The sequence below is a fragment of the Babylonia areolata genome, chromosome 6 (assembly GCF_041734735.1).
Source record: "Babylonia areolata isolate BAREFJ2019XMU chromosome 6, ASM4173473v1, whole genome shotgun sequence".
NCBI classification, from domain to species: domain Eukaryota; kingdom Metazoa; phylum Mollusca; class Gastropoda; order Neogastropoda; family Buccinidae; genus Babylonia; species Babylonia areolata.
In genome coordinates, this window is record NC_134881.1 from 23,551,096 (window position 1) to 23,566,095 (window position 15,000).

General features: G+C 41.0%; 1 protein-coding gene across 1 annotated transcript in view; it reads right to left on the reverse strand.

The window, feature by feature from the left end:
• The window catches only part of LOC143283329 (uncharacterized), a 30,598-nt gene that overhangs the window by 972 nt on the left and 14,626 nt on the right, over nt 1–15,000 (reverse strand). Inside the window, exons 2-3 of the mRNA XM_076589529.1 lie at nt 3,007–3,733; nt 1–306 (exon numbers count right to left, since the gene is read on the reverse strand). The exon at nt 1–306 is cut by the window's left edge and continues 972 nt beyond it. Coding sequence (XP_076445644.1) covers nt 1–306; nt 3,007–3,189 — 489 coding nt within the window. The 5' untranslated portion in view covers nt 3,190–3,733. The remainder of the gene's footprint in view (nt 307–3,006; nt 3,734–15,000) is intronic.

Genomic DNA, 15,000 nt, shown 5'->3' on the forward strand with positions numbered 1-15,000 from the left:
CCACGACCTGCCCTTCGCCGGACTGCTCTGAGGGCGCGGGGGAAGACGACTCTGCACGCTCGCCGACTCCTCCGCGGCGCCGCCCGACACGGACGACTCGCTGTCCTGGCCGCCGCTGGTACAGTTGCTGTTGGTGCGGCGAAACGTGGCTCGCTCCACGGCGGAGTGGGGGCGGGGCATACGGCGGACCTTCCTGCTCACCACGCGCTCGCCGTAGAGGAAGCAAGGGTCCTCGGTCTGCGTGCTCTCCGCGCCGCCCTGCTCCCCTGTTGGGCCCCGGCCTTCCGGGCTGTGACCGCTGCAGTTCTGAGAGGGTGACCCACAGGCACAGGCGTTATTTTTATTGTCATTTTTATAAAAAACAAACAAACAAACAAACAAACAACAACAACAACAACAACAACAACAACAACAACAACAACAACAACAACAACAACAACAACAACAACAACAATCCAACCCAAAAAACAAAACAAAACAAAACAAAATATATTTATCTTTTTTTCAGGCACACGCGTTAGTTAATGATGACAATATTGATGATAGTGATAATAATGATGATGATGGTGATGATGATGATGATGATGATGATGATGATGATAGCAATAATGATAGAAATAAGGACGATAACAATAATAAGGACGATAATAATAATGATAATGACCATGATAATAATAATAATGATAGTAATGATGATGATAATAATAATGATAATAATAATAATTATGATGATTATGACGATAATAATACTAATAATAACGAAGATGATAACGATAATAATAATAATGATAATGATAATAAGAATAATAACGATGACGATGACGAAGATGATGATGATGATAGTAATAATAATAATAATAATGACGATGATAATGATAATAATAAAAATAGCAACAACAACAATAATAATGACGATAATCATGATAATAATATTGATATGAATAACAATAATAATAATGATGATAATGATAATCATAATAATGACGATACTATTACTACTACTACTACTACTACTACTAAGAAGAAGATTACTACTACTACTACTACTACTGCTTCTGCTGCCTTTGTTTCTGCTAATCCTTCTCCTATTCCTCCCCCTCCTCTCCCTCTTCCTCCTCCTTCTCCAACTGCTGCTACTATTGTTGCTGCTGCCCGGTGTTAACTTGAATAGCATCTTGGAGAAAATAGCATGCATGATACCAGCTCCTGCCTAGGAGAGAGAGAGAGAGAGTCAGACAGACAGGCAGGCGGACAGAGACAGAGAGACAGAAATCAAATCAGAGAGAGCGGGAAGAGCACGTTTACACTTCATTGACAGTTGTTTTTTTTCTTTTCTTTTTTTCTCAAGGCCTGACTAAGCGCGTTGGGGTTACGCTGCTGGTTAGGGCATCTGCGTGGCAGATGTGGTGTTGCGTATATGGATTTGTCCGAACGCAGTGACGCCTCCTTGAGAAACTGATACTGCTACTGACGCTAAAACGACGATACTCATGGATGGACACACAACATTGTGAGGACCTTTTAAATACCTTAAACCAGACAGTAGCTACACGCAGGTAAACTGAAAATCAGTAGTGATGGACAAATAACTCGTCCTCAGAAAGAAAAGATCTGAGCAAATCACTCCTCTTTTGTAACATCTCCACTAGTTGCCTGTCTCATACAGAATAAAGTACAAGATCAGCACTCTATCTTATAAATGTATTCACGAATCTGCCCGTTCCTATCTCTGTGGCCGCCTTCACCTCTACTACACTCCATCTCGCTCTCTACGAACGGCTTCGGATCCACTCTGTTTACGCATACCCAGATTCAAACAGTTGATTGTTGGCCGCCGTTTTTCCTCTGTCTCTGGATCTTGCATTCACAATGAACTTCCTTTTTCTCTTCGTAAGGTCTTCGTACTCGGCTGTTTCAAGTCTGGTCTTAAAACCCACCTCTGCCCAACATAGCCTCCCTTCTCTGCCTCTTCCTTGTCTTCGGTTTTTCCAGTTTTAGAGTTATGCATGCGTGTGAATGACTGGTGCGAAAGCGCTTTGATTTGTCTCCGCACAAGATTCAGCGCTATACAAATATAATAATAATAATCATTATAATAATATATAATATATAATAATAATATAATATATAATAATAATAATTATTATTATTAAATAGTAAAGAGTGGTAACTCTCTCCTTTCACAAGGTACACAACTTCAAGTCACTGCTGTTTGTCCTACCGATTCAACTAGCACACAGGTAAACAAAATGTAAACTGGAACAGACCCAGACACTTCCTAAACAAACAAACAAACAAAAAAAAACAACAACAACAAAAAAAGCCGGAAGCGCCGGGCCTGTCCTTATACCGATCACTTAACATGTGCACACAGCAACAATGACAAAAGAAAATTGCAAACACAAATTAGCTTTTTTTTTTTTTTTTTTGCTTCCTACGTTTTTTTTTTTAATATTTATTTTTTAAAATTATTATTCAAACAAAGGTTTACAGATACAAAATGATATATACTCTGTGCATTAGAAGGTACAGGGTAAAGACATAATGATGTTCTAAACACTGACAAGTCCACAACATCATAGTGTAAGCAAAACAATACATATTCAGTAACATATTTCTATGGTATCATTATATAACTTAATCTTGTAGCAAATTAGCTTTTCATCCAAGACTGGCATAGCCTTTTGATCCTGAATAAGCTACACAGAATACACGGATAGTACAGAATGAACACACGGTTACATCGATGGTTAGTAAGTGATGGAGCAGAATTCGGTGGGTTATGGAAACAAGAACATACCCAGCATGCACACCCCCGAAAACGGAGTATGGCTGCCTACATGGCGGGGTAAAAACGGTCATACACGTAAAAGCCCACTCGTGTGCATACGAGTGAACGCAGAAGAAGAAGAACATGGAGCAGAACGACTTACTGGATGACGTTCTTCAGGCTCAACACGTTCAGGGTTGTGGTTTTGGAACTAACACAAAAGTAACCAGACTCACCAGGATGTAGTCCAGGGCCAGGGAGGTGAGACGGATGTCCTGATTGGTCAGCCTCGCCTGGTGCAGCCTGGCTTTCTCCAGCAGCATCAGCCGTTGCTGGAGACGCACCTGCTCCAGGGAGTTGAGGCGGGAGGCCCGCTGCACGCGGGACGAGCTGTAGCTAGGGGTTTCCCGGGTAGGCATCCTCAGTCACGTGACCGGCGAGAGTACGTCGTGTTTGAAACGTAACACGTATGGGAACAGGATTGGAGATAAACGACCAATAAGGTTTCGCTCTCAATATTTTTAGTTTGTTTGTTGTTCTTTTGTTCCAGAAAAACACCTACCTTGTAAAATTATAAAGCCTTTCGATTATTACTTCACTTTGTAATGTTTTGCACTCAATATTTTTTTTTTTTGGTTTGGTTGCTTTTTTTTTTGTTTTTTGTTGTTGACGAAACTGAAAACACCTATGTTGTAAAATCATGCATGCCGTTCGTTTTTTACTTTACTTTGCAGGCACATGATTCTCCTGATGCCAGGATGAGAACAGTGTCTGGCACTGATACTGGTTGGGATGTTGTTTCTTTTTTCTTTTCTTTAGTCTCCTTTTTTTTCTTCTCCTCTCTGGAGACGTTCAAATTCTTGCCAGCAGATCGTTCAGCTATTCACGAACCGCACGTCTTTCCAGGCATCCGGTTCTGATGCCGTCAGCTGTCTCGTTCTTCAGAAACGTGTTTGGGCGTGTCTGGAACCAAAGACAGAGAGACAAACATGAACTCAGTGTGATGAGGTTAGTGTAATCATGCTTCGATTGCATGTACATGGACACGCATGCACACAAACACGCGCGCACACCGGCCGCACTCACACACACACACCGTGCTTACGCGCGCACACACACACACACACACACACACACACACACACACACACACACACACACAAAACGGCTCACCCACCTACCACCGCCAGACACAAATGAGGTTAGAACATGCGCGTTCCCACAACTTCCTGACTTCGGACACGGAATCGGAGATCTTCACCATTAATACGGGATACACAGCGTAACTGTAAGATCTACAGTGTCTGATGTACGTGAACATAAGTACGAAGAGATATATTTAAGGCATCTGTAGGTCTGAACGTGTGTTCACTTCAGTTTATCGCCTATTCACTTGCATTGGTTCAGACTGACATGCACGTTGTGCTTATGTTACGTGGAGATTGGGAGCACCGTCCACCCACCCAAGGCGTTTCAAAGATTTGAACCACCAACCACAAGGACCATCGAGATACAGGAAAAATATGAAAATGATCTTTGTGTGATATTGGACAATATGTGGAGTGATGGCCTAGAGGTAACGCGTCCGCCTAGGAAGCGAGAGACTGAGCGCGCTGGTTCGAATCACGGCTCAGCCGCCGATATTTTCTCCCCCTCCACTACACCTTGAATGGTGGTCTGGACGCTAGTCATCTGGATGAGACGATAAACCGAGGTCCCGTGTGCAGCATGCACTTAGCCCACGGCAACAAAAGGGTTGTTCCTGGCAAAATTCTGTAGAAAAATCCACTTCGATAGGAAAAGCAAATAAAACTGCACACAGGAAAAAATACAACAAAAAAAGAAGAAAAAAAAGGGTGGCGCTGTAGTGTAGCGACGCACTCTCCCTGGGGAGAGCAGCCCGAATTTCACACAGAGAAATCTGTTGTGATAATATGAAATACAAATACAAAAAACACTAAATATGTTGTCATTTTGTGTACATGATAGTCAAGTCGTGTCCGACTATGACAATCAAAACGACAGAGAAGGCAACTGCTGTCCCGACTACCCAGGCTGGAATTTGATTAACGTGGAGACGGTGCATGTCTTGCCCCCCCCCCCCCCCGCCCCCCCCAACCCCCCTCGGCCCCCAACTCTCCCGGCCAAGAGAGCGTTAGGACAGTCGGCGTTTGCAGTGAGTGTGCGATTTGATATTATTTGTTCGTCATTTACAGTTTAATTGGTTTTGCACACGTAAAAAGCTTTAACATTTATTTCAGAAAAAATGGCAAAGCGTTGATTATTATTATTATTATTATTATTATTATTATTATTACTTTATGTTCATTTAGAGAAAATGCACTTGACGCTAATGTGTTTATTTGACAAAAAATCAAACACCACGTGACCAAATCTTTGATACCAGTCGCAGATGAATAAGCAACGACAAGCAATTGCAGATGAATAAGCAACGACAAACAATTGCAGATGAATAAGCAACGACAAGCAATCGCAGATGAATAAGCAATGACAACCAACTGCATATGAATAAGCAATGACAACCACTTGCAGATGAATAAGCAACGACAACCAACTGCAGATGAATAAGCAACGACAAGCAATTGCAGATGAATAAGCAACGACAAACAATTGCAGATGAATAAGCAACGACAAGCAATCGCAGATGAATAAGCAATGACAACCAACTGCAGATGAATAAGCAATGACAACCAACTGCAGATGAATAAGCAATGACAACCAATTGCAGATGACAATCAATCGCGGCAAACGACACCAATTTCAAAAGCGAACATATTATTGCTGAGGGCGGCATCAGACAGACCGCCAGGTCTGGGCTATGCCTTGAAAACCACTGAGAACTCCGACAACTGTTACCACTGCTATTTGTATTTGTATTTCTTTTTATCACAACAGATTTCTCTGTGTGAAATTCGGGCTGTTCACCCCAGGGAGAGCGCGTCGCTACACTACAGCGCCACCCATTTTTTTCCCCCTGCGTGCATTTTATTTGTTTTTTCCTATCGAAGTGGATTTTTCTACATAATTTTGCCAGGAACAACCCTTTTGTTGCCGTGGGTTTTTTTTACGTGCGCTAAGTGCATGCTGCACACGGGACCTCGGTTTGTCGTCTCACCCGAATGACTAGTGTCCAGACCACCACTCAAGGTTCAGTGAAGGGGTGATCCGTGATTCGGACCAGCGCGCTCAGATTCTCTCGCTTCCTAGGCGGACGCGTTACCTCAAGGCCCACACTCCACGCTACTGCCACCACCACCACCACCACCACAACCACCACCCCTGCACTCTGGTGCCCTGAAGGTTAGTGCCTGTTAAGTGTTGTTCGATAAGTGTAGATAACACAGACAAAAGCAACACTTGGTTTCAGGCCTCGCGTATCTTTGGGCTTTGACAGCGCAATTGCTCTGAGCGAAGTTAAGTCAAAAGGAGAGTTGTGAACGTAGAAATAGTAGTTGGATCAATGCGCAAGTCATAAAAAACTGGATATACGGATGTGTGTGTGTGTGTGTGTGTGTGTGTGTGTGCGTGCGTGCGTGCGTGCGTGCGTGCGTGCGTGCGTGCGTGCGTGTGTGCGTGTGTGCGTGCGTGCGTGTGTGTGTGTGTGTGTGTGTGTGTGTGTGTGTGTGTGTGTGTGTGTGTGTGTGCGTGCGTGTGTGTGTGTGTGTGTGTGTGTGTGTGAAAGAACAAGTTAGAGAATTGATGCTGTCGTCTCTTATTTTTGAAATCAGAGACAGAAGCACAGATGTAAAGAAAAACAAAACAAAACAGACCGACAGAGAGAGAGAGAGAGAGAGAGAGAGAGAGAGAGAGAGAGAGAGAGAACGAACGAACGAACGAACGAACGAAATTTTATTTTACGAGGGTAAAGGAGTAAGCACAAAGTACTTTTTTACATCCAGCCCTCTGGGCATGAATAATAATTGGAAAAAAAGCAACAAAGTAAAAAAAAAAAAAAGCAAAAAAAAAAAGCGAGAGTCAATTCACAACATCAACGTCAAAATTGCATAAGCATGTGCAAACATAACATAGAACGTATGTACAATACAATATCGCGATAGATGAATAACAACGAGGACAATAGGGTAGGGGCGTGGTGGAGAGCGGAAGGAAGAATGGACAAGAGGAAGAGTAAAGAAGGCAGGGGAGGCTGACAACAGACAGATATAGTGACAGTGACAGTGGAGAGACATAGAGACTGACAGGGGAGGAGAGAGGCGTATATATATTGACAATCTATACATGATTTTTTGTTTATAATTGATATGTGTCACATAATCACATGTTTTTCAATAAATGTGCACGATATATATTTTTAAAGTTAGGGATGCTTTTTACAGTGTTTACATTGAGGCAGGATAATGATTCATTCCATAAACAGCCCCCTGAATAAGACAGACTAGATTTAAAAAGATCGATCCTTGGAAGTGGTACCATAACTTTATGAAGATGACGATGAGTGTTGATTACAAATTTATTCTTCAGCGAGGGGGGAGCAAATCCAGACATGATTTTGAACATAAGTAGACCTTTGTTAAATAGAAGTTTTGTTTTCAGTGGGAGGATATCGAGAGCTTTATAATCAGATACAGTCAATGATGAAGATTTTAAAAGAATCAATTTTACAGCTCTTCTATGCAGACTCAATAGAGGTTTTATAATACTGTCACTCGCCGAATCCCACACTGTCGAAGCATAGTTAATGTGTGATTCTATATAAGTACTGACAAATAGTTTTCGGCAGTGAAGATCCAAAAAATGTTTGATTCTAGACAGTTGATAGATATTTTCTGATACCTGTTTGCATAACAGAGAAATATGATGTGACCATGACAAATTATTATCGATAGTGATGCCAAGGATTTTATGGTGGTCAACTTCTTCAATCTTGTCACCTTTGATGAAAATAGGCGAACAGTTTATGGATATATTTTGACGTTTTTGTCTTGTTGTGATTATTAGGAATTTTGTTTTTTTAGGATGGAGACACATGTGGTTTAGTTCGGACCATTCAATCAATTGGTCAATACTTTCCTGAAGAGAAAGAGATACGATACATAGGTTAGTATGACTAGTATGAATGGTGGTGTCATCAGCAAACATTTCACATGGTGTCTTGATAGATAAGGGTAGGTCATTAATATATGCAGAAAATAAGATAGGTCCCAAAACAGAACCTTGAGGTACACCATAGTTAATTGGTAATAACATTGATTTTGAACCATTTGTGGACACAAGTTGTTTTCTTTCAGAGAGAAAAGATGAGATAAGTTCTAATGTATTCAAAGACAAACCATAAATCTTTAGTTTTTTCAGGAGGAGAGAATGATCAATCACATCAAAAGCCTTCATAAAGTCGACAACAAGGGCTCCAGTAATTTCGTTATTATTAATGTTAGTGAGCCATTGATCTACTAAATTTGTTAGTGCAGAATGACATGAGTGATTAGCTCTAAATCCAGACTGGTTTGGATGGAACAAGTCAAAATTATTAAAATGCTTAAGAATATGTTTATTTATATGATTTTCCAGGGGTTTTGATAATATTGGCAAAATAGAAATTGGTCTGTAGTTTGATGGTTCAGATCGATCACCATTCTTATATATAGGAATAACTTTAGCAGTTTTGAGCGTTTTGGGAATCTTATTTTTTGTAATACTTAAATTATATATGTATGTGAGGGATTCTGCTATTATAGGAGCTGAGAGTTTTAATATTTTTCCGTCTATGCCATCAAGACCTCTTGTACTAGTTTGTTTTAAATGGGTCAGAGCATTATAAACTTCATGTACACATATCAAAGGAATATCTAATGTGGATGAAATATTTTTTGATTGACAGAATTTTAACAGAGCATCTAAAGAGTTAAGGTTTGATTTGTCTGATTTTATAATTGAAGTAGCTATGTTACAGAAATGTGAGTTAAGTCTATCTGTGGATATGTCTGTGAGTGATGTAATTTGTGTGGCTCTATTCTTATTTTTCAACTGATTTATGGCTTTCCACAAAGACTTATCAGACTTAGAAGTGATCAACTTTTGAAAATATTTCTTTTTCGCTAAACGTTTCATGTTATTTACTGCATTTCTTTGCTTTTGAAAATCTTCTCGGGTTCCAGTTGATAAAAGAAAATCTCTGAAATCGATGGCGTCTTCTATGTCTCCCGTTATCCAAGGCTTTTTCAGACTGGTTTTTACACGTTTAGTTTTGAATGGGGCGTGTTTGTTGTAAATGTTGAGGAAATTATGATACCATATTTCAAACGCTTCATCTGGATCAGTAAACTGATAAACGAGAGACATAGGAGAGTTCATCAGGTCCATCAAGAATGAATCTGGGTCAAATTTTGAATAACTTCTGTATGTGATAACTTTATGACAGTTTTTTGGTATCTTGATACCTTTTTTTAGACCATGTGATACAAACTGGAAAGTGGTCGCTACAGCCAAAGGTTGGAGAGCATATTTCAGAAATAGTCTTTGTGGAAGTTGTGTATATGTGGTCGATGAGTGTTTCTGAAGTGCGAGTGATTCGTGTTGGTTTGTCGATTAACTGATTGAGATGAAAGGATTCGTATGTTTGTTTCCAGTTCAAATTACATTTCAGTAAATCTATATTAAAGTCACCCAATAAAATAATTTCATTTGAGAGCAGAGAAGCGTCTTCCATCATTAGCGTGAACTTATCCATCCAGTCAACGTGCTCTGCAGGATTCCTATAGATAAAGCCTATAAGAAACGGTTCCGATTTTTTAAAGTGTACCTGGATCCATACTGATTCAACATGGTGGTTTTCGAGTGATTGAATTCTTTTGAATCTAATATGTTCATGTACATAAATAAGTAAACCTGTTTCCTTTGGATTGAAAGAATCCTTACGAACGACATTATATCCTGGCATGGTTAGGTCAGAGTCTGACATATGTTCTGATAATCTTGATTCACCAAATCCAAAAATGTGAAAGTTTTTTCCAAAATTATTCAATATATCAGAAACATCAGATAACTTATTAATTATATGATTGATATTAAGAAAGCCTACTCTCAAACCTTCTCCCAATGGCCATGCATCGCACGTCTGGGGTGTGTTAGCATTCATGATTATCTTAAGCTGACAATATAAGTAATGAAAAATTCAGTAAACAAGACACAGGACAATCTAGATTATATGGGAAAAGTAACAAAAATAATAATGTCAAGTAGATAGCAATCAAATTGAGAAGAAGATCTGAAGATCAAACACTATAAGGAATGAAACAATCAATCAAGCGGAACCAATTAAATGAGCAAATTATGGGGTAGATAACAATTTCACCTTATGATAACAGGCTAATAATATATAATGACAAATGAAAGCTATTATATATAGAGAGAAAAATCAGGACTCCTCAATCGTATCAGTGGCACTAATATCAATGGGCAAGGCAACTTATCAGTTGATCCGGCACATGTGTGAGCAACCACAGGGGTTTATAATTACAAAGAAAAACAAACAACTCATACTTCATGCGCATGTGCAAGTTAACCCCAACCCTCCCCCACCCTCCCCGATATTTCGATACTTGCAACAACAACAAATAAACCATCACCACCACCAACAACAACAAAATTAAAGAAAGCGACAAATACTGAAAGGAAAACATCATCCATGATTGACTCTGTAACTGGCGAAAGATTAAACATTGAGTCATATCTATTTAGAATGGTATGGGGACACATGGGGGAAGGAGTCGGCAGGAGGGGGACGAGGGGTTCACGTAACAAGAAGTCAAGAAGCATGATATGATGGAAATGTGCGCTGTTGTGACAACAAGCGGGATGCCATGTGTAACAATTGTTCTGCATATGGATGGATTTGGTTTGGAGACTGTGTGTTTGTTAGTCTGTCTGTATTTTGCCTAGGAAAGTTATTATATGAGACGCCATTTTGATCTGTGTAGTGTGGTTGACGTGCGACAGGGACAGAATTGTACGGTGAGGCTGGGTAGGGGGGGTACTGGCTGGAATGTAAGATTGGTGTTCTCCTACTATTTAAGCTGGGAGCAAGAGGAGGGAAATGATAACTGGATTGTATGGGTGGAAATGGTTGCTCTAAAACCTGATCATGTGTATCACCAGTTACGTCAGGTTGATGTGTTCGCTTCAATTCTGCCTGTGAATGATAAGCAGAGGAATGATCATTACGCAGTGGAACATTACTGTCGTTCCACTCTTTGTTAGTCCTGTGAATGTTTTCTGGAAAGCGGCCTTCTTGACGGAGACCTGTCCGCCACAGATTTTTAAAAGTTACAGCCAGAAGAGCAGTTCCTCTGGCATTAGGGTGTTTTACGCTGCTGTAAAGGTTGGTGTTTGGTGCGAACGTTGGAAAATTATTGATGTAAAGGACTTTTTGTTGGTCACATGTGATTTGAAGGTTACGGTTGGAGGGAAGGATGATGTTGTTCAAGTGATGTTTGCGTCTGGCAGGAAGGATTGAACTCAGGCTCAAGCGTGCCTCTGGGAATTTATTTTGACATAACAGGATTAGTTTAGTCCATGTGTCGGTTGACACAGGACCTGATGAACAGGAATTTATGCCAGCATGAATGAGCACGTCTTTCAGATTTGGAGCAACAGGTAATGCATTAAGCCAATTGCAGAGGTCTTCAACACACATTCCTGGAACACATATTTTGAATAAATAGGACTGATGGGGCGCTAACCGTCTGGCGTTGATGAAACGAATGACAGAGTCACCAATTAGAAGTATAGATGCTTTGTCTGGAATCGACATGCTGTTCAGTGTTTCTTGGGGAGTTGTTGACAGAGCTTTAATTGTTGGTTTACTATTTACCATGGTAATTCTATCAACGGGAGGGACCGCGTCAGCTGGGATGCTATTTTCTGCACTCGAGAGCACAGAGAAAGGGTTAGATGTGGGAACTGAGTAATGAAAAGAGTTTCCAGGTTCATCATTGCAATCAGAAGAGGGAGCTGATGTACTGTCTGGTTTGTTTACATGAGGAGGACAGTGTTTAGGGGATGGTGTCACTGTCTGGAATTCCGCCCGTGGACAGCTCCCTGGTAAAACAGAGGGCTTAGCTATAGTATCATGACTTGGGGCGGTTTGATGGTAGGGAATTGTGTCTGTTTCTGTGCTTACATCTACACTTGTAGGTTTGTCCTGAATCTCAGAGGGTGTTTGTGTGGATGATGTCACACTTTTCTTCTCTTCTGGTTTAGATTTTTTAATTTCAGAGTTTATTGACCCGAGCTGTGTTTTGATGGACTGGTTGTCTTTTGTTAGCTGTTTGTTTGATGCTTCCAGTTTTGTGAGCTGAGATTGTATGTCATCCAATTTGGAAATGAGCATGTTGAATTTTTCAGAAATATTGATACGTAATTCGTTTTTAGTGATAACCTTGATGTCTTCAACAGCTGTGAAAAAGTTATTTTGTAATGTAGATAGTGCACTAGATAAAGAATCAAGCTGCTGGTCTAAATCGAAAACCTTCTGTTTCAGTTCTGGAAGTGAACCGCCAGCCTGTGTATGTACTGTATGAAACAATGTTCGCTTTTTTTGTAATCTAGTCCTTTTTCCCACTGGCGTTAATGTCTTTTTTTGGCTTCTGGTTTCTTTTCCCATGTGAGGGTTGCTGTGCGCCACCGGTGGAGTGGGCGGGAGGACGACGATACCATCTTGGGTCGGCTCAGCTGGTTCAGGGTCTGTCAGTAGATGTGATGGTGGTGGGGTGAAGGAATCTCCACAAGGAGATGTCGGTGTCCACGGAGACAAGTCAATGGTGGGTGGGTGTATAGTAGGTGAACCAGGGAACGCACTGATGAATGTCACAGGAGTTTGGATCAAGAGTTTTGATAGTTTTTCAATATTTTTATCTCGCATGAAATTTGACACCACTTTTTTTATAATTTCACATTCATCTGAATCCCAGAGTGGGCAGTCTAAACCTTGACACAGTAAAGTTCCTTCGGATTGTGATGAAAAATACAGGGTAATAGTCACAGATTTACATGACTGATAAAAAATACGAATCACTGACTTAGTAAGAGTGGAAGGAGACGGCACGGATACAAGCAACGAGGGAAAAGACAGTACTGAGTCATTGTGATCATAGTCACTGAGCTGAACTGAAATATCGGACTCGTGTAATCCAGAATAACGATAAAAAAGACAGTTTCTCCACACTGTAAGTTCATCTTTGCTGCACGAAAACCGTTTTTGGATTATGTCGAGTGTAGGTTGTAATTTTTTGAGACTCTTGTCTTTGCAAGGAGAAGTAGAAGCAGACATGATTACACGACACAGGGACAAAGACAATACATAGTACTCACTGTGCCGGAGTTGTTCATAATTTCACACTAAAATAAAATCCATTGCGATGAAATAAAGATACACTACACACACACACACACACACAACAAACACAGCACTGTTCACAGGTCAAGGAAGGATATCCACAGAACATGACCCGTGGCACACACAACAGCGGCTGTCCGTGTTTTGTCTGTGAGAGAGAGAGAGAGAGAGAGAGAGAGAGAGAGAGAGAGTCTTCCGCCAGGACAATAAAAAATGAAAACATGAGAAAACCCTTTGACACTTCTTCCAAAACCCTGTCACGGACACAAACTCAAGAGTCAATTCCTTCTCTGGCACAACTCAACCGACCGTGTATTGATAATCGAAACTTGCATGGAAACGAGCCAGTGAAAAAAAGCGAACCCGTGCCTCGATGCAGCGGCACCGAAGTGTTTGAGCTGTGGACATTTCTCGCTTCATTCCAAACTGCCCCAGCTCTAAAGCAGCTGTCTCACGAGCTGTTTCCAGCCCGAATGGCCGAGGAGCACTGCGGGGAATGCGGGAGACCAACCCGAGGATGTCAGTGAGGGGACAGCGAACTAAAAATGAAAAAAGAAAGAAAAAAAAGTAAGAAAAAAAAGAAAGAAAAAAAAGTCAAAAACAAAACAGAATAAGATAAAATGCCGAAAAAAAAAGAAGTAGCTACTACTACTACTACGACAACTAGTACTACTGATGATAATATAAATAAATAAATACATAAATAGATAGATAGATGGAATAAGATAAAATGCCGAAAAAAAATAGAACTATTACTACTACGACAACTAATACTACTGATGATAATATAAATAGATAGATAGATAGATAGATAGATAGATAGATAGATAGATAGATAGATAAGATAGATAGATAAGATAGATAGATAAGATAGATAGATAAGATAGATAGATAGATAGATAGATAGATAGATAAGATAGATAGATAAGATAGATAAGATAGATAGATAGATAGATAGATAGATAGATAGATAGATAGACAGACAGATAGATAGATAAATGAAGAAATAAATAGACAAAAGAAGAAGACGAGCAACACTACTCTCATGTCAGTGAAAATTTAAAGCCAAACGTGTCATGCACTGCAACGACAGCCATACAACTTCGCACCCAGTTTTAACCATGCGAGTGCATCGAACGGTGTGAACGCTCCTTAAAACCACTTGACTGCTTTAAGGCGTAGTCATTACGACCACAGCGGCGTCATCAAAAGAAGAGGCGACTCTGGAAGGCTGAAAATTCACACATTATTTTGATCTGTTGGTGTATATCTTCAGACCGTTTTTATCAGGTTTTTTTTTTTTTTTTTTTTTTTGGGGGGGGGGGGGGGGGGGCGTGGGGGGAGAGGATGGGGGAGGGGGGGTCTGATTGTTCTGGATAATGATTTATGACTTGAAACACCACTGTCTACTGGTTTTCTCTGGCAGCCAGGAGGTTTAAGCCCCAGCGGGTGGTAGGGCGTGGTGGTGGTATGTGTGTGCGTGTGCGTGTGTGTGTGTGTGTGTGTGGGGGGGGGGGGGGACGAGGGGGGGGAGGGGCGGGGGCGGGGTAATTACACACCGAGCATCTTCTTCATCTTCTTCTTCTGCGTTCTTGGGCTGCAACTCCTACGTTCACTCGTATGTACTCGAGTGGGCTTTCACGTGTATGACCGTTTTTACCCCGCCGTGCCATGTAGGCAGCCATGCTCCGCTTTCTGGGGTGTGCATGCTGGGTATGTTCATGTTTCCATAACCCACCGAACGCTGATATAGATTACAGGATTTTTAACGTGTTTATTTGATCTTCTGCTTGCGTATGCACACGAAGGGGGTTCAGGCAGGTCTGCACATATGTCCACCCTTTACCTAGCAGGC